The sequence below is a fragment of the Cynocephalus volans genome, chromosome 2 (genome assembly GCF_027409185.1).
Source record: "Cynocephalus volans isolate mCynVol1 chromosome 2, mCynVol1.pri, whole genome shotgun sequence".
NCBI lineage: Eukaryota > Metazoa > Chordata > Mammalia > Dermoptera > Cynocephalidae > Cynocephalus > Cynocephalus volans.
The window spans coordinates 123,825,419-123,847,872 of NC_084461.1; the positions used below are offsets into that span (position 1 = coordinate 123,825,419).

At 32.8% G+C, this 22,454-nt stretch overlaps 1 protein-coding gene across 4 annotated transcripts in view; it reads left to right on the forward strand.

Annotated features, from left to right (window-relative positions):
- Positions 1 to 22,454, forward strand: part of ANKHD1 (ankyrin repeat and KH domain containing 1) — a 119,290-nt gene that overhangs the window by 53,308 nt on the left and 43,528 nt on the right. For 2 of the 4 annotated variants that reach the window (XM_063088177.1, XM_063088176.1), the window contains exons 11-13: positions 18,685 to 18,772; positions 20,869 to 20,996; positions 21,211 to 21,354. In XM_063088177.1, coding sequence (XP_062944247.1) covers positions 18,685 to 18,772; positions 20,869 to 20,996; positions 21,211 to 21,354 — 360 coding nt within the window. Of the gene's footprint in view, positions 1 to 10,201; positions 10,378 to 18,684; positions 18,773 to 20,868; positions 20,997 to 21,210; positions 21,355 to 22,454 lie in introns of those variants that run through there. The other 2 variants (XM_063088174.1, XM_063088178.1) reach the window with 2 other exon arrangements.

Here is a 22,454-nt window from a genome sequence, read left to right on the forward strand (position 1 = left end):
TTTGTTTCTTCCTCTCACCCCACCTCCATTTGACATTCCTGTACTTTTTAAGCTGCCCTTTGTTAGACATATCACAAATTCAATAACATGTTCACAGAGTAGAATAATATGTCATATCACTTGGAGTGATTTCTGTTATTTCTCTGATTAAACATTTAAAAACAAAGCTACTATTGTTAATTATCCTCCTATTGACATTATTACAACATTCTATTCTTTTAGTATTTTCTGTGTAGGATTTTCAAAATTTCAAATATGTGTAATAATCCTTAAAACTATGGAAAATTATAAATAATATTTGATTTAAAGGTTCATGTTTCTGGGCTGGCCCATGGCTCACTTGGGAGAGTGTGGTGCTGATAACACCAAGGCCACGGGTTCGGATCCCTATATAGGGATGGCTGGTTGCTCACTTGGGAGAGCGTAGTGCTGACAACACCAAGTCAAGGGTTAAGATCCCCTTGCTAGTCATCTTTAAAAAATAAATAAATAAATAAATAAAGGTTCATGCTTCTTTCTGAAATGTGTGCTTTGACTAATAAAAATTTTGTGAGGGTCCTGCTTTCTAGAGTTTCTCCAAGAATTCCTTATGTATTTCTTAAAAATCTATGTGAGACATACATACACAGCTATAAACGTAGAGAATTAGCTTTACTAGTTTCAGTTACTTAGGAAAAAACTGCGAGTATTGCCTTTTAAAATCATTTCCAATAACAGATGTTCCCAAATACATACCTGAGAACATTGTTAGAAAATACTTATTGACTAAAATAAATATATAGTGATTGTGCTATTTATTATCATTTTTACTAATACTAAATACTGTAATGATAACACTATCATTCATTCTTATTTATCAGTATCTGCCCTGTCAGTTAAAATTTCTAAGAGGTGCATTTTTTTTTTCTCTGAGAATTATGGCAGAGAGATATGTTAAATAGGTCTCAGTCTTCCAACTGCTTTCTATATGTTTTTCCTTTTTTAGAGTTGTTTTGGGTCATCTATAAAAATTAGGAATGAAAGTATTTCATCACTTGAAGAAATAGGATAGAGCATAAAAGCTTAGATACTATGAACAAAGTTTAATTATCTTATCCTCTGAATTTTTAGCTGGATTCTCTTCCTTTTTCCATTTTTCTACAACAAAGTCACTCTCTTACCTTGTTTGTTGAGAGTTCTTCTGAAAATATTGAAAAGGAGAAAAAGGAACTATCTGTTAAGTATGCTCTAATGTACAGCAAAACCATATGATTTTAATTGAGTGAAAAATCTGTTATGAAATATTTTTAAATGTTTTATTTTTAGTCTACTAGTCTTATTGAATTAGATAAATAGAGTGTTTATGATTCAGTTCCTTAGAAGAATTGCATTAAAGGAACAGAACTGTTTGAATTATCATATTTATTTACATTCAAAATATAGGATTCAAAAATGGCTCAGATAAATACATATCTTAATTATTAACTGTAAAGGTAATTAATGCTTTTATTCTAATGTAATTGTTTATTTTTCTATTTTGCAATCTATTTTTGCATTCATATTTACACATAATTATAGTCATAGTATAATACATTTTTCTATTTTTTCCACTGTGTCCTCTGTCATTATCTTTTTCATACTGCTACATAGTCTCTATATTTATGACTTGCATAAATTACATCAAGTTGATGAACCATAATCATTCACTTAATTATTGAATGTTTGACTTGCTTTTCATTTTTCACTATAATGAATGCTATTAGATTTAATTACTTCATGTGCATAGCTTTTTTCTTTTTCTTTTCTTGAACTATTTCATATTGATTTTAACTTTAAAAATACATTGCCTACTCCGTGCTTTTGCTATCTGTGGAGACATATTTCAGTTTTAATATTAGTTCTTTTCCTGATATAAAAGCAATACTGTTCTTCATAGAAAATGTAGAAAGTATGGGAAAGTATAATAATTTTGATATTTAAAGCATAGAAATAAATTTTATAATTTCATTCTTTACTATAGGCCAGAGGAAAGAAAAAGTCCTGTTTCAAAACAGGAAGAGTCAGAGAATAAAGCTGTTAGATCAGTCTCTGAGTCCTGAGAAAAAGTGACTGATAATTTTTACTAGCTTTACCTACAAAGCATTACCATCTTACTCATCCTCCATTCTTTGCTGCTGCCTCCTAGTATCTGGGGCTATGGTAATTTCCTCCAGTGGTTTGCCGATCTTTGGAACACAGTGTGGACCAACTTCTATACTTTGTTAGATTTAAGAACTTAACTTTTGCCACACCTTCAAGGTTTTGATAGTATATTTTTCTTTTTAAAGGAGATTAAAAACTGTCGTTTCTCATTCTTTAAAATATTTGGCACCAGAATCACTTAATATATTAATTATGACTTAAAAATATTTCCATGCAACAATTTGGTTGTCTTTCTTGAGGTGAAAGTAAGAACTTTTAGGACTTTTTTATTCTAAATGTGGACTGGGCATAATTTAGAACTTAGTTTTAAAGGACATCTAGAAATTTTCTTATTTATTGCTTTTAAAAATTTGTAACCAGAACTGATGGCATACTTGAGCATTTTCAGGTAGATCTTCAAAATTTTTGAATGTTTTAGTTGCATTTTTGAAAGTTATTTGAAACTTCATTTTCTCTAGTTTAAAAATATTTTAGGGCTGGCTGGTTAGCTGAGTTGTTTAGTGTATGGTGCTGAATAAATCCAAAGTCCAAGGTTCAATCTCTTACTGGCCAACAGCCCCCCCCTCCCCCAAATATATATATGTATGTATGTATTTTAAATTAAAAATATTTATAGATATTTGTAGTTAGAAGCACATTAAATATCCATTATATTTAGAGAATATGGATTGTATTTTGGCTCACTGATAGCTTGCATAAATTTCAATAATAATTCCATTATTTAAAACTTTTGGACTAGTTTATTATTCTTAAATCGGCCATGTGAAATGTTCTTTTTGAAAAAAGAAATTAAATGAAATAAAATTGTTCATTAATTCTAGAATTTTTTGAAAGTTCTCCCTCTTTAACATGCAAAACATTTTAATTACTTTATAAGCATAGAGCCTTCTGTACATGTAGAGAGCCTTGAACAAATGGCCAAATCCATATCTTCTTGCTGTGTTTCTCATTATTACTATAATAGGAATCATTTTATATTGAAATAAAGATTATTCCTGCATCTTTGTTTATTGGGCCCGGCTTTGTTTTCAGCATTTAGTGTGATTACAGGTATAATATGATATAAACCCATTGTAAGAAAATTTTTATTAAAACATGTTAGCATTCTGTAGTACACAGAATCTAAAAGAAATATTTTTTAAAAAGCCTTTGGGAACCACTTAATCTTGTTTCTCTGAAAAGGATTTTTCACATTATCAGTGTTCTTACAAAATTATTACTGACCTGCTTGACCAAAAATAACCAGTAAACACTATTTAAAAGCTGAAGTTGACCAACTTCTTTAGTCTTTGGGCCACTGCTCTGGTGTCTTACATTACTCTTGGCTATTTTGCTCAATTACTGGTCTTTGGACCAGGAAACAGAGCTTTAATATTTCATACTTGTTCTCATCTCTATAGCTTACTTCAGCCAAAGCACTTAGGGTTTGACTTCTTTTACCACAGTCCTCAAGCACACTGTCGCTTTTTTTTGGGGGGGGGGCAACTGGCTGGTACAGGGATCCAAACCCTTGACCTTGTAGAGAATAAATGTCCCTTTCAAAGTCTTTTTTTTTTTTTTTTTTTTCGTTTTGTCAGCTTTCTTGTAAGGGGATCTGAACCCTTAACCTTGGTGTTACAACTCCACACTCTAACCAACTGAGCTAACTGGCCAGCCCTCACCTTCACTATTAATTCTCAAGATCAGGATGGTAGTTAACTGTTCAACAGTATAGTTTGGGTTATAAGACACTATTCTGCTGTTTTATTTTTCTTGCTTTCTGTTAATTTTGGTCTATTTTGATGTCCATGATTTCCTGACTTCCACGCCCAACCGTTTTATTATTACAGATATGTTTCTTGTCAGTGAAGGATGACTGCACCAGGTCAGAGTTTCTAAAGGCCCTAATGATAGTATGGACAGTTATTTATATTTAGGTGGGAACGTTGTGTTGGCTAACATGTTAGAGGTGTTTTGATTTGGTGAGTGTTTGTGTTTTTCAAATCATTTGTGGAAATGGTATAATCTTTCTCTTTTCATCATGGCATGTTAATTTCAGCATTAAATCTTTGATACATTTGTTAAGATAGAAGAAACATTTGTCATCTATAAAATGTCCTTCACATATTTTTGCCAACAAAGATAAAGTTAGAATAGGAGAAAGAGCAATATATAAATCAGATAAATAAGTATTCCTTCCTTGTCCCCAGTTCCTTAGCCTGTCTTTCATTTCTAGAAGAGGTATACCATAGTATAACTGATCAGCATGTTCTGACCTCAAGGAGTGTTTCCTATAATAAACAACTAACATAGATATTAGAGAAAGCAAAGACATTCTAGTTATGTTCTTATAATGAGATTTTGTGATCCAATTTATCATTTTGTAGGCCTGCATTACTATTCAGAGTAGATCTACTGGGCTGGCTAGTTAGCTCAGTTGGTTAGAGCACAGCCTTGTAACACCAGGGTCAAGGGAACAGTGGACAAGTGCTTATCAGAGTAGATCTACTAAAGGAAAGAAATGCCCATGGAAGGCATTATATAGTCCTATATCTGAATGGAAGTCTAATGAATGATAAAGGCTACACATAGTTGTTTAGAAAGCACTGATGCTACTGAACATTAGAAAAGGCACCTAAGTTTTCATCAGAGCTACCAAATTATTGATCTTTAAGCAGACACTTGCCTCGCTATTCTTGTTTATAAAATGGAATTTAGTATTATCTTCTGGACTGTTTTACCAAGGTCATGTAAGTATTAGTAATTTAGGATCTGGACAGAAGACAACACAGCATAGTAGAAAGTGCCTTTTCCTGTGCTGGGAGATATGAAACTTGGATTCCTACTTTGGCTCTTCTGGGTGTCCTTGGGCAAATCACTTAAATTCTCTAGGCTTCTTTTGTTGTTGTTCTTCCTCCTCCTCATCTTCCTTTTTTTATGAGGGACCAGATGATCTTTACTGATCTGGCTGAAGAAATATTACAGTTTCTAGTGAGCAAGTTAACCCAACTACCCGACTGGAGGTATTAGATGGATTAGATGATCTTGAGTGCTTTGTTAGTCCAAAGATGTGAAAAGTACTATGAAATTCTTGAAGAAACTGAATTTTTAAGATGTAATTAATCATCACTAATAACGGTGATAGTGCTGTATAAATTATTCTATCTCTTAAAATCTTTGCAAATACAAGATCATAAATTACCCCAAACATTATTTTGGGGGGTTATTTAAAATGAACAATTAGCAGATTTAGTTTATTATAAAATATTTTACCGGTTGTTTTAATAGTAAAAGTTATTAATCCCTAAAATGCACATTAATTTGCCAAGGCTACTCCAATGAAGAATTATCTGGCATTATAATGCTAAATCATTATCTTTTCCATTCTATCTTTTTTCCTCTTAGTATTTTATCCTACTTAAATATTGTCAAAAAAGTGGAAAGATTTTTCTTGACATTGATTTTTGTTTTAAATAAACAATTTTCTCTTCTCTTATGTAATACTAAAGTTAGTTAAAAATATATTCTCTCAGGGGGCTGGTTGGTTAGCTCACTTGGGAGAGTGTGGTGCTGGGTTCGGATCTTCTTACTGTAGTTAAAATTTATTACAATAAGCAGAATAAATGTGTTGTATCCTGTTCTCATCTTATGTACCTTCAAACATTTTGAAGTTTCCTTTGTTAAGGATTTTTTAAAAATTAATTAATTAATTATTTTTTTATTTTTTATTTTTTTTAAAAGATGACCGGTAAGGGGATCTTAACCCTTGACTTGGTGTTCTCAGCACCACGCTCTCCCAAGTGAGCTGACTGGCCATCACCTATGTAGGGATCTGAATCCGTGGCCTTGGTGTTATCAGCACCACACTCTCCCAAGTGAGCCACGGGCCAGCCCCTTTTCTTTTCTCTTTTTCTTTTCTTTTCTTTTTCTTTTTTTTTTTTTTACAGTTTTGACTACCTAGTGTACATAAGCAATGTTCAGCTAGAGACAAGGAATTTAGAATACCACTTTACTTTAAGATGTTTGCCACCTTGGAAGTAGGAGTAGAAGAGGGAGAGGATATCCAAGGCCATGGAGTAGAATTTAGGTTTCTCTCTCTATGCTCATAAAGAATCTGTTTTAGATGAAGTGAATCAGAGAAAATAAATAGAACCAACCTTAAGAAATATGCTGGACATTATACCTATCACACAGAACACTAATTGTGGGGTCTTTGCCATATTACTCAATAGTTGGTCCTATGCCAATTAGTTATTTTAATCAGTTATTATTGTGGCTAAATTTTTGTCTGGAATAAAAGTTTATAATTAATTGAAAGAAATATTTTTTTCTTATTTTTAAATTGCTTATTTATGTGGTTCAAAGTCACATTTACATGGTTCAAAAGGCACAAAGTATAAAAGTGTGTCTCCTTGGCACCCAGTTTCCCTCCTCGCTTGTAATGAATGTTGTTCATTTGTTGTATCCTTCCAGAGATAATTTATGTATGTATGATGAAAAGTCACATATATTGAAAGAAACATTGCTATCATGTTAATTGTTTGTATCATTCCTTACTGAAATGGAGTTTTTGTTTTTACTACGGTGGTTTTCTCTTTAGTGTTCACTGTGGCTTTTAAAAGTTTATTATTATTTTATTTTATTTTATTTTTATTTTTATTTATTTATTTTTTTGTCGTTTTTTCGTGACCGGCACTCAGCCAGTGAGTGCACTGGTCAGTCCTATATAGGATCCGAACCCGCGGCGGGAGCGTTGCCGCGCTCCCAGCGCAGCACTCTACCAAGTGCGCCACGGGCTCGGCCCATTATTTTATTTTATTTTAAAATTGACACCTCATGTACATATTTATGGGGTATAAATTTTTATTATCTTTAGCTTTTTAATAAAAGTTGAAGCACTTTTTGCACTGATGAGGAAATTTGTTCCTTTGAATATGTAATAGTAGTCTATCACTGACTTTCATCCCTAACCATAAAGTAAGCTCTCTGACCTTGGTTGCTTTGCTTGGACTGTATTCTGCTGGCTGAATGAACTACATTGGACATTTTCCTAGAATAGCTGAGCAATTGGAAACTAGGTGATTTGGACATGGATACATTAGCACTCTCTGGTTCTTATTCTTGGAATTTATTTCCTTTTAAATGAGATTTGATATGGACTTTCCTTAGAAAGAAAAAATTTTCAAGAATCAGTTTATTATCTGTAAAAATCTTATAAAAGAGAACATGTAGACCAGTCCCTTTTTTATAATTTTTTTAAAAAATTTAAGCAATATCTTGTGTGTCTTTACAGACATTTCTGTATACCCAAATATACATATACTTGTGTGTGTAAGTACATACACACAAATATATATATTTTATATATGTGGCTCTATGTCTTTTTCTTATGTGAATGCATTTGTTACCACATAACTGTTCTGCAACTTTTTTTCTTATTAATATGACATCTTTCTTTGTCAGTTCCTATATATAGGATTTTTCACAGGTACCCAGTATTCTATATAATTTATTAATGATTTATCTACTCATAAATATCTGGGTTGTTACAGTTTTTAAATATTACAAATGGTGCTACTGTAAATATTAAGCACATTTGTATGTCTTTTCTATTTTCATGAATATATCTATAGGGATAAATGCCTAGAAGTGAAATTGCTGATTATCAGGGGTCCATCTCTGAAATTTTGATACCTGTTGTCAAACTGTTCAAAAATGGTGAACCAGTCCATACTTCTGTTAACAATTGAAATCTCCTGATTCCCCACGTTCTCATAAACATGAACAGATTTCTTCTTTCTCTCTTTCATTCCTTCCTTCTCTCTTTTTAGAAATGATTTGATTTTCTAATCTCTGATCATAGTCCCTATGTTTGCTTTATCTAAAAAATTCTCTTACACTGTTCCAAGTAACCCTATTTAGTTGCTCCCAAAGATTCGGTGAACTGTAGAAAACACAGGGATAAAGTTACTTTGTGGAAGAGTGTTCAGACATCATTTAAAAATGCAGACTTTGAAATATTTTGTTAATTTCTTTAAAAATCAAATTTATTTTTTAAAATCAAATATTCAGACAGTATCTATTGATTCCATTCTGAAAGACAAGGAAATTAATACATCTTCTACCATAGGATTTTTATGAGTTTTTGAACATTGTCATGGTTATAACATTTACATTTTTTTGGCTAGATGGCACTGGTATTTGATTTGAATTTATTCTCCCCTCAAAAAAGGAGTTCATGGGGCCAGCCTGTGTCTCACTTGGGAGAGTGCGATGCTGATAACACCAGGGCCACGGGTTCGGATCCCATATAGGGATGGCCGGTTAGTTCACTGGGTGAGTGTGGTGCTGACAACACCAAGTCAAGGGTTAAGATCCCCTTACCGTTGTCTTTAAAAAAAAAAAAAAAAAAAAAGTTCACAAGTGCTTGCATTTTTGAGTACTGTATGTTGTATTTATAAGTGAATGTAACCATATATTAAATTATTGAATTACATGTTTTTTCCCATCAAAATTTTTAAACCCTCTGTGCTACTGTCTTCTGGTACTGAATATTGCCAAAGCCTGCTGGAATATTCCCCATTATGTGTAAGTGACTCCTTTTTCTGCCTGGATTATAATAAGATTCTTTCATTATACTTAAAACATCTATGATTTCACCAGGATATGTCTGTGCTGATTATTCTACATTAGTTTTACTTGGAAAATAGCGAATGATGTCTCTCTGAAGATTTTAGGTCATCGTCATCTTTTTCTTTTTTAAAAAGAAAGTTTCCTTCTATTGTAACTTTGCTCTGTTTCTATTCTGTTGTCTTCCTTTGGTATATTTACTATACATATCTTGGATCTCCCTTATTTGTATTATCTTTGTGTCTAATTATTATCTTTCTTTTCCTTTTCCTCTGTATTGTTTCTTTCTTAAGACTGTCATCGAGGTTACTATTTTTTTCTGTATACATGTTGCTGCTTCTAATGTGGTTTTCATGGTTTCATTATTATTTAGTTTATTCTACTTTCCCAATTCACTTTTAAATCTCCTTATTGTTATCTCACTTTAGCTATTTTTAAGAGTCCATGTTCTCTTTAATTTATTTGAAAGTATAGGGGAGTATTTGACTAAAATTTTATTCTGTTTCTGTTTTTGTAGAAACTTCTTGATACATTCTATGTTAAATACTTTGTGCATATTATTCATATTTGAATGTGGCTTGCTATTTGTGGAAAATAATATTTTTGGGGGGGCGTGCAGAGAGAGGAAGTAAACCTTGACAGTGGTCTTCTTTGAATCATGTAGTTGTCTCAGGATACTTTCTTACTAAATCTGTACCATAGGAGCATGTGTCCCCTTAGGGTAAGCACTTTAGAATATTGTAATGACTTAGAGTGAAGCCTTCTCTAGACCATGTTTCTTTTATTTAGAGACTTAGTTGACTCTGGTCAGTGACTGAAAAGCTTATTACTGTTTCCTCAATTGTATCTCTGTCTCACCTTCAAGTAGTTTCTCTCTGTCAGGAGTCTAGATCTTGAGAAAATACATATTCCATCTCTCAGGTTCTTTGAAGATTCTTGTTTTAGTTGAAAAGTGTGAGCTCTAAGTACATTTATAATGAGGCAAAAGGCTATGTAACTATTTAATTATCTCACAATATTTTCCTTACCCCCCCCCCAATTTCTGATATTCCCAGATCTCTTGATTTCATTATTTTCCTTGGTTAGATATTTTTAAATCTTGCTCTTATTTTTATGGCTTTAGTTGTATTTTAAGTCAAAGGCATGAGTTCAAATAATTCAGCAGAATTAATTCTGCATATACCAATGTTTATATTGAAGTTTTACTGGTAGAAAACCACATTAATCATACCCTTAAAAAATTCATACTCTGCTCATGAGATTACGGTCTTTACAGATGAGAATCTTTTTAGTTGGAGACCCTGAGTTAACAAAGCCCAGCATCTGAAGTACCAGTCACAAGGTCTTCATGGCCAAATGTGATTTTTGTTTTTGGAATAAGATCCGTGAGTTCTTCTTTTTCCTTTCGCAGGACAAGCAGGAGGACATGAAGACTATTTTGGAGGGCATAGATCCGGCCAAGCATCAGGTGAGGGTGGCCTTTGATGCTTGTAAGCTACTACATAAAGAATAGATGTTGTAGGTAACAAAAACTCTGGATATCTGAATTCCAGCCAAGAAGTTCCAAGACCCTGTGACAAAAGAAGTCCTCTTCAATTGAAAAAAGATTATGAAGTCCCAATAAAAAGAGATATGCATTATATAGTTTGTTTCCTTAGTATTCTCTCCATATGGTATTTCTAAAAAAATATCTTAGGTGAAAATAGATTTTCTTCTTCAGATAGTTACTTTGCATTCTCTTTTATTGGGAGAATTAGTATGCCCCAGAGAGAAAGTCTCAGTTATAAAATCCTTTGCATTCAACATTGTTTATCAGAAATCTGAAATTTAGATTTAGGGTAATATATTGGATTATTTTTATATAGTCCTCAAATAAACAAAAAATTAGTGAAACATTTATTATATTGTTCACACCGTAATTTCTATAAACCAAAAGTTAAAAATATTCTTAAAATTGTCTATTATCTCATTCTGAAATTGGTTTTAAGAAGGTCATTATTTGTTCTTAAGAAGCATTTTTTTTTTGTTTTGGAAAAATCTGTAAAATTTGTGCTTGATGGTTTTAAAAGTCAAACAAATTTAATATCCATTGTAATCCAGAGAGATTTGTTTAAACTCAGGAACAGTTTTTATTTTTTAAATTAGGGATAAATTGTGATTGGATCATACATAACCTAGGTCATCTGAAATAAATTGTTCAGAACCAAGCCACTCTTAATCATGATGCTTATTAAGTATCTTCATAATTGGCTTGTTGAATGAGAAACTGTTATATTCATTCTATCTTCAACTACGTAAGTAAATTCATTTCACCAAATATTATGTAAAAATTTGAACTTTTACTCAGTTTGTGTAATATTGCAGGCTCCTATCAAGAATAGAAAGCTGAGTGTTATTTCAGATATAGTACTTCTTTCTCCCTGGATTTGTTAGTGAAAATGTGATTATCAGTCTGTCTCTCTAGCTGTTAAGTCTCAAAACTCGGGATGTTTTTAAAAATGTGGTTTGCAGCCCCACTTTTGGAGGTTTGGACTCAGTAGACCTGAAATGGGGAGTCTGCATTTTAACTGATATCCCAGGAGATTCTGAATATAAGTTCTCCATATTCCACACCTTGGGACATTGCTAGAGTCCATTAAAATTATTCCACATCATTGTTGAGTTCTGTTCTTTTTCCATCTTTGCTTTATAATGGTTCATTCTTCCTCAATCCAAACTGAATAAACATTTTTTTTCTTTGTTACTTGTGATTTTTAGAAACTGTGGTAAACACAAGCCCTAGAACAGAGCCTCTTAATCTTTTTGCTATCTCATTTCTCCTGAGGGATATGAATGTGATCAGTTAACAGTAGATCACTAAGGTAATGATTTATAGACACCGGTGGTTTGGAAGAACATACACCCCACACCTCCGCCAGTGGGAGAGTATCAGAATCCTGTAGTGCATACATAGTATGAAAGTCTCCCTCCCTGTCCCTGTGATTCTGGCCATTCTCTCTAGAGAATGTCCTCCCTCCAACTCCAAGAAACACTGCCTCAGTGTTATAGTTGCAATTCTTGCATATATGTCTTGGGTGCCCTGTGGCTGTGATTTTAAGGGAAATCAAATTATTTTAAATAAAATAAACAATTTAAAATTAAATGTTGTTATCTAAAGTGAAATAGAGAAATATTCCACCTTTTTTTCATAGTGCTCATTCAGCAGAACCAGAACTTTGTAGTCTATTTTTCATGGATAAGCTTTTAGGGAACTTATGACCTGCAGTTATCTACTTATCAATATATTTCAAACTGTTAGTAATTAGCTTACTTTAATAAACTTTAAATATGACCTCCCACTTTTGATGTTAATTTTTATTAAGAAATAACATGTACATATTTTTAAATTTTACTACTCAAAACTAGGAAACTTGCGAATATTTTCTTGATCTAAAACTGTCTATGAAGTATACAAAACTCATAACACATTAAAAAAAAAAGTCTAAGTTCTCTCTTTCTAGGTTATTGTATATTGAATGAGTCCTTTTCAGCTATCTCAAGGTTGTTTAAATATAAGTACCAACGACTACCAGTCAAGAAGGTAAGGTCAGTGTTAGTATATTTGGAAATTTGGAAGCCTCTCTGTTCTCCATATCATTTCAAGTACATAGAAAGGATAAACAAAATATGGTGGAAAACAAATCTAAAAATATGTAGCTGTGTCCAGAAACAATATTAAAGATCTTTGTGGACTAGAAATGAAGCATTGATACACAACTGAAGCTATAGTCCAGGGAGAATTAAGGCATGGACAATGGGGGCTGGAATTTCAACTTCTATAAAGGAATAGGGACTGAATGTATTATACATGTAGCAGGCCAGTAGATCTCATCTGCTTGAATGAAGCAAGGAACTGGGACCTTATTGCCCTATCTGTGAACCAAGATGGGAAAAAAGCTCTGAGCAATTGTCTAGGATTATGGTTAGAAATTTGCTAATTTAGGGGCCAGCCCGTAGCTCACTTGGGAGAGTGTGGTGCTGATAACACCAAGGCCACAGGTCCCTATCCCTAAATAGGGATGGCCAGTTAGCTCACTTGGGAGAGCATGGTGCTGAGAATACCAAGTCAAGGGTTAAGATCCCCTTACTGGTCATCTTTAAAAAAAAAAAAAAGAAAACAAGAAATTTGCTAATTGTTGTTAATAGAGAGAGGAAGCAAAGACAACAGTAGCTAAAAACTTGGAAGATGCCATTCTTTGACTTAGAGAACAGAACTGAAATATCTCCATGGAACAAGAACTTTTAAGTTGCCAGCGAAAGATCTACTTCTGAAATGGACTTTGAGCCAGACTGAGGCCACTTCCAAATCATCTGAGAACAGATATGTTTTTGGATGGAAAAAATAAAACAAAACACCTCTCATGCAAAATGAGCTTTCTCAAATAAAAAAATTATAAAGCTCAAGAGCAAACCTATGTCAAGAGAGGTAGTCAAAATGCAGGCAAACAAAAAGCAGCAAAACAGGAGAATACACACCTAAAGAAATTGAAATAAAAGATTTTAATTTTGAGAATTTTAAACATGCTTATTTTAAACTATGATCAATAGCCATAAAACAATGTGAGATAATAAAACAAAAGCCGATAATTATGTGTTAAGAACAGGTGGATATGAAATAAAGCAAAGTTAAAGTTTGGGGGGGACTCAATTAGATAAAAGAGTATATTAGACACAGTTGAATAAATTCTTGATGAATTAGTGAATCAGATGATAAAACAAAAAATAACATGATATAGCACAAAAATAAAGAGATGGAAAATATGAAAGAAAAATTGAATAAAAGAGAATAGATTGGAGAAGGTCCACCATATATCTATTAGAAGTTCCCACAGGAGAGGATAGAAATGTAAGGCAGAAGCAATGTTTGAAGAGATAACGGTGGAGAATTTTATAGAATTGAAGCCAGGCATGGATCCTTGATTTAAAAATCATTTTAATCACTAAGCAGAACCAATGAAACTGTATAATTATCAGGATAAAGAAAAATATAAAAACAACCAGAGGGAAAAAAGTATTACCTACAAAAGAACAACCATCAAATTTTTGACATTTTCATCAAGAATAATAAATCACAGAAGACAATGGAAAGTAATAGCCTCAGAATACCAAAAGAAAATAACATAATGTAGAATTCTGTACTCAACTGCCATTCTAGAGAAGGAAAATAAGCATATTTTCAGATCTACAAAGAATAAAAGAACTTAGCACCGTCAGATCCTTGCCAAAAGAACTACTAAAAGATACATACATCAATAAGAAGAAAACAACCCTGGAGGAAGGCGTGGGATGCAAGAGGCTACGGTAAGCAAAGACATTGATAAAACATATAAATATAAATTTTTGAGTTTAAAAACCTAAATTTTTATGTTTAAAATCAAAGTAGTACTAAAATTCTAGCCAACAGTAGCATGAAATTGAGAAGAATGTGTTAGAAGGTTAAAAAGCCATGCTAGAATCCTTTTGTTGTTCAGGAGGAGAAGAAGGTTCTGAATAACTGTAAAGATTTTTATAGAAAAGCATATCAGTAATGATAACAAATATAAAGCTGTTGAACTCCATTGTTTAAGGGCAGAGACTTTTGAAAGAGATTCAAAATCAAAATCTAGCAAATGCTGTTTGCAAGAAACAAACCTAAAGCAAAATGACAGGGAAAGGTTAACAAAGTAATGAAAAAAGTTAGGCAAGGCAATATTAATATCCGACAAAATAGAATTTTAAGCCAAAAGCATTTTAAAAGATAAATACTCCTCCAGTGGATGTAATAGTCAGTCAGTAACCAGCACTCTACTCTTCAAATAAAATAGAATACTGCAAAATTATAAGGAAAATGGTCAGATCTGTATTTGTAGTGATAGGATTTTTTCATACACTGCTCCATGAAACTGATAGGTCAAACAGATAAAACAATTATTGTTGTGTGTTTTTTTTTTGACCCGTAAGGGGATCGCAACCTTTGACTTGGTGTTGTCTGCACCACACTCAGCCAGTGAGCGCACCGGCCATCCCTACATAGGATCCGAACCCACGGCCTCCGCGCTACCAGCGCCACACTCTTCCGAGTGAGCCACGGGGCCGGTCCTAAAACAATTATTAAAAATAGAAAAATTAAGTTTGCTCTTATTAGAGAACTAGCATTCTGCTTCTAATAAATATACTATATATTCTTTTCCAGTACATGGGACATTTATAAAAATTGTCTGTTTTAGGCCACAAAAAAGCCCGAAGAAATCCCCAAACTCCTTATCATATAGACTATGTTCTCTGATCTCTATTCATTTAAAATTACAAATCAACAATAAAATCTTCTCTTTTAATCCCATACATTTAGAAATTGAAGAAATATACTTCTACATAATTCATGGGATTAAGAAGCATTCTCTGTAACAATTACAAAGTAGAAAGTGAATTACCACAAAAACACTACACATCAAAATGCTGGGGGGAGAATACAGCTAAAGTGGTCCTTAGAAAGAAAATTATAGCTTTACACATATATATTAAATATGAAAAAATGAAAGTAAATGAAACTAACAAAAGAACACAGTATAAAGAAGAAAAGAAAGATAAAAGCTTAAGTTAATACAACAGAAAACAACAAAAAGAGGGATAAAAAAGGAAAAAATAGGGATGAAGAACAAAATTAAAAGGTGATTTTTTAAAAAAACTTCCAAAATAGGTATAACAAGCCAGACTGATTTTTTTTTTTTAAAGGGTTGGAAAGGCACAGGTAAGCAATAGAGACTTAAAGTGAGTTATAAGTATTTGAGTTATAAGTATTTAACTGAGTTATAAGCTCTTTTAAAATTTGTAAGTCATTTGTATGATCAATAAATTTGAATAACCAGATGAAATAAATACTGATTTTTGCTATAAATATATAAATGATTAAAACTGACTCTAGAATAGGAATCCTCAATAGAACAATAACCATATTACAATTGAATCAGTAGTTTAAAATTACGTATCCAATGAAGGTAAGAGGCTGAGATGGATTTATAGGTCCGAATGTGGATTTATTTACTGAATGTTGAAGGAATAGGTAATTCCTGTATTATTGTAGCTATTCCCAAGAACAGAAAAAGAAATGTTAGGCTGCATAATATCTAAGTTTGTAGCTTGAAAAATAATTTTCTGTGTTTACAAAGGAGAAAAAAAACATAAATAATTTATATTCTAAAATTTTGTTGGTCTTGAACAAATATTGTCTGTACAAATAAACCTAGCATTCATAAATAAGTAGTATATGCAAATTTGGTTTCTATTTTAAATGAAGGATTTAGTGATCAGATATTTGGGGGCAAATGTTATGTGTTGTGGGATATACATTATTAATTTTAGGACATAAAATATTGTAAATACATTAGAAAGTTGTGACATTGTTTTATCAGCCATTTTCTGAAGCAATTATATTGTTCAAAACCAAAGGAATGAATATATATTTATAGGGAGGAAAACAAAATAGGTAGCCTTTCACACCTTTTATTTCAGGAATTTTATTAGTATGTTGAGTTTTGAAATGACTTGGGGTGAGCATCTTAGAACTATACTTTCTGACATCTTATGTTTAACAGCTATGGTAATAATATTTTAAATATACAAAATTAACAGTTACTTCTAAAAGTTTGTTCTAAAGCAGGGCTTTCAAAATTTTTTGTCTTTGCTATTATTCATGGGACCTAGCTATGTTGTCTGGGTGTCACTGCCAGGCAGATAAGAAAAAGGGAAAGAAAGGGCAAGTGACATTAATATTGCCCACCCATGTTCTAGTAATAATGTATTATCAAATGCAGAAAATCAATGTCTTAACTCTCAAGTTTAGCTACTACTCTTAATAGAACATAAAAACTTCAAACCTCAGTACTATGAGAGGGAAGATTTGAAAGGTCAGCTATGCTTAGGTTCCTGTTTGGTAAACAGTGTTCAATCACTTCATTATTTTAGGCATTAGGTGTACAATGGTGAGCAAAAATGGACATGATTGCTGCTCTCTTGGAGCTTACTGTTTAGTGGAGGAGACATGTTAGCTAAATACTTATATAAACGAATATGATTACAATTTATAAAGGAGAATTTCATAGAGCTGTAATTCAATAACAGGAAGAGTGATCTAGGTAGAAAGTTCAGGGAGGTCTTCCTTGAGGTTATGACACTTGACTTGAGATGTGAAGAATGAAAAGGAGTTAGGGGAGGGCCGAGCCTGTGGCGCACTCGGGAGGGTGCGGCGCTGGGAGCGCGGCGACGCTCCCAGCGGCCGCGGGTTCGGATCCTGTATAGGAATGGCCGGTGCACTCACTGGCTGAGTGCCGGTCACGAAAAAGAAAAAAAAAAAAAAAGAAAAAAAAAATAAAGCAGTTAGGGGAGAAGTGTTAAAAAGGAGACCAGAATGCGCAAAAAGACCCTGAGGCAGGAGGGGAAATAAATTGCTAAAGGCGCAGTATATTTCCAAGATGTGATTGATCGTAGTGATAGTTCAGAAATAAGTTGGATGGAAAAACTGGACAAACAACTTTTTAGGTCTTTCTTTCATGGTGTATATTCCATTTTGTTTGAAGTAAGTTGCTAGAATGTTAGATTTACCTACATTTGAATTAAGTTCAAAATCCATTCTAAAGCCAAATTATTTTGGCATTATCTATAGTTATTCATTTTTACATAACTTAGAGTTAATAATGATTGTTTAATCAACATGTATAACAATTAAAAGTCAAGGCATAAACTAATTTAACAGGAGGTTGAGTGATACTACACTCTCAAGATTTTTAAAAATCTCTCTTACAGTGGAATTCCTGTCACTGCAATTCATTTTAATGTTTCTGTCAGGCTGAATCTATTCTTATTTCTTATTGTTATTTTGCGTGAGATGTAAATCAGATATAGTTATATAAATAGACTAAACTGTATCTTATTGGCACAGCACCTATTTTTTAAGTTGATTATGTGGTAGCTAAAGGATTTTCTGCGTTGATTAGAAGAATAGAGCTGAAGTAAAGCTTTAACTTAATCATGATTCTTTTTCAAGTTTTTCTTAGTAACAAAAGAAAACCAGAACAACAGAAATTCATGTATGCATAATAGAGGAGGGGATAGATAAGAGAACTTTTCATAGAAGTAATGTATTAGCTGCATTTTAATACTTAGATGAATGTAATGAGAGTTTGCAGTTCTCCCAACAGACAGTACTACTCATCATAAAAGCACAATCCTTTTAGTTGCGTTTGATATGAAGTATAGCTATAAGCTGGTTTATCATTCATTCCTCTTGCTGGCAAACTTCCTAGAAAGAATAACAATCTTTCTGCTGTTTTGAGACTGCATCTTTTGCCTTTGACTATTCAAGTATGTAGTTTCTGCTCTTTAAAAAACTCTGCCCATTGGTATATTTTTCTTTTTTCTTTTCTCTTTACTCCTAAAATACCATAGTGTTTTTCTTCAGGGATTTGTTTCCATCCTTTCGTCAAGCTCATAATGACTTCTGATATAAGATCAAGATCCTTCTCATCGCCTCACAGCACTGAGGTTCCTTTTTCACAGTTCAGATGAATAGTTAGGAAAACATCTTTTAAAACCTTAGAATTAGAAAAATGCAATTATTTCCCTTTGGTATTATCTTTAATTAGTATTATCTTTAATGGTTATTGTTTGGTATGTAAAATTTAACTTACCCTTAAAAAGTTACATTATCTAATGTGGACTGAAATTAATCCTGTATATTGGAGGAATTGAGGTAGGTAGTATAAAGGCTACATTGAGTAAGCATTAAATCCTCATTATTTCTCATATCATTAATATTAAGTGTTTAAAATAAATGGTTAATCAATTGGCGCTGATGGATTATTTTTTCTGTTTCTGTAACAGGAGCATGAATCTGAAGGTGGAAGAACACCTTTGATGAAAGCTGCAAGAGCTGGTCATTTGTGCACTGTGCAGTTTCTTATTAGCAAAGGTAAAGAAAATACAAGTGATGGTTTCCAAGAGACTATAATTTCTGAAAAAAATTCCTAAATGGTTGCAATTTATGTTAAGGCTACTTTACCTATAGTATAAGTATTGTATTCTAGTCTTTTGTTGGTGTATTTTATTTAGCAAGCATAGAGTTTGTGAGGTGCTTGCTGGGAATTCTCTTTATTAGTTTTGAGTTTTAGGTTTTCATCAACCAAACAGCATATGGTTGCTCCCAATAGTTGGAAAAGCCTATTGTAAAATGTTTAGCTATACACAGGTAGATGTTTAACACTTAATGATAAGGCAGTTCTGCTGGAGATAGGGGTGGAAGGCTGAGAGAAAGGCTGCTACTGTGGCATTTGTTTGTGGTACAGTTGAATTAACTGAGTATATATGAAGGTCTTATTATTTTTATAGTCATCTAAAAATTTTATTATTAGGAGAATGTACTTTTTAGGCAAAGAAGTTCAACTGATGAATGAAGAATTAGTTCAAGACTGTTTACTATAGAAAAGTAAAATGCTGCTGAACCCATGTTAGGTTGAACCATTGTAAAATTGTCATTTTAAAGATCAAAAATGGTAATGTTAACAATTTCATTTGATTCAGCCTGACACATTTATAGTGTCAGTGGTACTCTGGCATCTGATGAAAGATCCTAGGATAGGCTGGTAAAATGCAAGGAAGATCCACTCAGATGGTATCATGTTATTAAAATAAAAGTAAAAATTTTGTATCTATATTCCAACAAAATTCTGATGTTTTGTGACATTAAAAATGCAGTGTAAGATTTTATTTTAAATATACTTGTTTTCTTCTTTAATTGGATAAAAGTAGGTTTATTTTATTCATATCACATTTTTCCTGCCAAGTAAGGGATATTTTTACATAACGTTCTGTTACATAGTCTGTAAAAGCTATTTACCTCAACTACGCAGCAGTAGTAAATAGATGGATAACCGTTGGAGTTCTTTCATGCTTCTTTACTAAAGAGATGATATCTAATCATACCCAGCAACAACCCTGCTGTGAATGTAATCAGGCTTGTCAGGAACAGGAACACATTATGATTTCTAGGCTATAGTAACTGCTAAACAATCCCACCATCTAAATTTATTATTAAGAACTTCAAAAATAATCTCATGTTGCCGATGAAAAGGTGTTCATTGCTGTGTCTTACGTTTCCTGAAAGGTACTTGTATGTAGGTTAATTTATATGAAAATTAAATAAATTAATAATAGTAGTTTTATCCATAGGCTTATTTTTCTCATACATAAAATAATCTGGAATTAAAGAAGAAGGAAGAATGAATATTTCTATAGTCTTAACTTTCTAGTTGAGACCCTTTGGGATTTTTAAAGATAGCTGAACTAAAAACTAGTTCCTTTTTCCAGGGGTCAAAAATAATATGGATAATTTTCTGTCTTCTCTCCATATCCAGGTCCCCCTGACTCTTAAAATACACAATATGAAGAATTATATTTCTCTTAAATATTGCTTGAAAAAATCTGCTTTCTCTGTTTTGAGATCTGGCTATATTGCCATTTTCTGAAAGTAGATCAAAAATGTCTTTGAAACATTTTGGGAGTTACATAAAATGGTATTATTTGATGCTTATGTTAACCTGTATATATTTATTAATCTTAGTCTTCTAGATTTTCCATTTTAAAAGTGATATTGAATGAACGAACTACAACTGCGCGCAACCATGTGGATGAATCTCACAAATATAATTTTGAGCGAAAGAAGCCAGACAGACACAAAAGAGTACATTGTATGATTTCATTCATATAAAGTTCAAAAAGTAAAACCAGATTGGAAGTCAGGGTAGTTGTTACTGTTGGGGGGGGTGAGTAGTGACTGAAAGAGGGGGCACAAGATGGGCTTCTGGTATGTGGATAATGTTCTGTTTCTTGATCTCGGTGCTGGTTACTACACAGGTGTGTTCACTTTGTGGAATATTTTCCAACTATACACTTCTGATTTGTGCACTTTTTTGTATCTATGTTATACTTTAAAAAAATCTTTTAAATTATATTGTCCGTGAACTGGCTTGACTTCAACCTTCACTGATTGCTGCTTATTTTTCTTCAAAGGTGCCAATGTGAATAGGGCTACAGCCAATAATGATCATACGGTAGTGTCACTGGCATGTGCAGGAGGCCACCTAGCAGTTGTTGAGCTACTCTTGGCTCATGGGGCTGATCCTACTCATCGACTCAAGGTATTCTACTTAAAAATAAGTAAATAAATAACATATATGATTATAAAAATATATGTTAGATCTCTTAGTGCTTAATATTTATTACTGCTTAAATGAGTTTTGATTTTATAGGAGCTGCTGAGAAACTAAATGTGTATATGAATCAGATAGACACTAAATGTGTATATGAATCAGAAGAAATATGCAAAGAATTATGGTGTCAATTCTTTCTCAGGATGGCTCAACAATGCTCATTGAAGCTGCAAAGGGTGGCCATACTAATGTTGTTTCTTATCTATTGGATTATCCAAATAATGTTCTGTCAGTTCCTACCACAGATGTGTCTCAGCTCACCCCACCTTCTCAAGATCAATCTCAGGTAAAGTAAAGTGGAGCTTATTTGTTAATATAAATATTCAAAAGTGATTAGAAGTTTTTGTTTAAAATTAGCTTTGAGCAAAATGGATTTGTTTCTGTTTTCTGTTACATCCTGAGATAATCATGATTCTAGATTCTTTAAGATTTATTTTCTGCAAAGGTTACATGGATTTTTAAAATTATCTTATTTTCTAAAAATAGTGGGGGGTTTTTTGTTTTCTTTTTTTGCGGGCAGTTGGCCAGTTTGGGTATCTGAACCCTTGACCTTGGTGTTACAACACCACATTCTAACCAACTGAGCTAATCAGCCAGCCCTTGGAAATAGTGGTTTTTAAAAACCACTAATATCAAATATAAAGATAAGTATTCCAAGTTGTTATCTTACCACAACTAGGTCTTTAGGGTTTTTTGTTTGTTTTTTAATGAATACTTTGAGCATAATCTTTAACTAAGAGAAAGCTTTTCTTGTAATACCTCCCAAGGCAGTATTAATTATCTTAGAGATAGTGACTTTTGTCAACCAGGACAGAATAGTTAACAAGGATATATGCACCAAAAATTCAGTAGAGTTACTTTTAAGCCTACCTAAAATTATGGCGACAATGTAGAGAGTATACTAAGTATATTAAGTTCAGTGAAATCCTAAATTCTTTTCTACAAAGTTATCCTGAGAACTGCTACCATACTCCAATTCAGCAAGTATATTAGATTTTTTTTTTCTTTTGACCCATGTAGAATTTGAAGAAGGGTAAATTGCCAGTAAATAGTGAATATATAACTTGTACTCCTAGCTAGAACCAGCAAGGCTTTCTCTTCAGCAAGAGAGTAATATATATATATATATATATATATATATATATTTTTTTTTTTTTTTTTTTAAAGATGACCGGTAAGGGGATCTTAATCCTTGACTTAGTGTTGTCAGCACCACGCTCACCCAGTGAGCGAACCGGCCATCCGTATATGGGATCCGAACCCGGGGCCTTGGTATTATCAGCACCGCACTCTCCCGAGTGAGCCACGGGCCGGCCCCGCAAGAGAGTAATATTAATTCCACTTAAGTTAAATCATTGACTGCTCATAGATTGCCTGAGTCTGCCT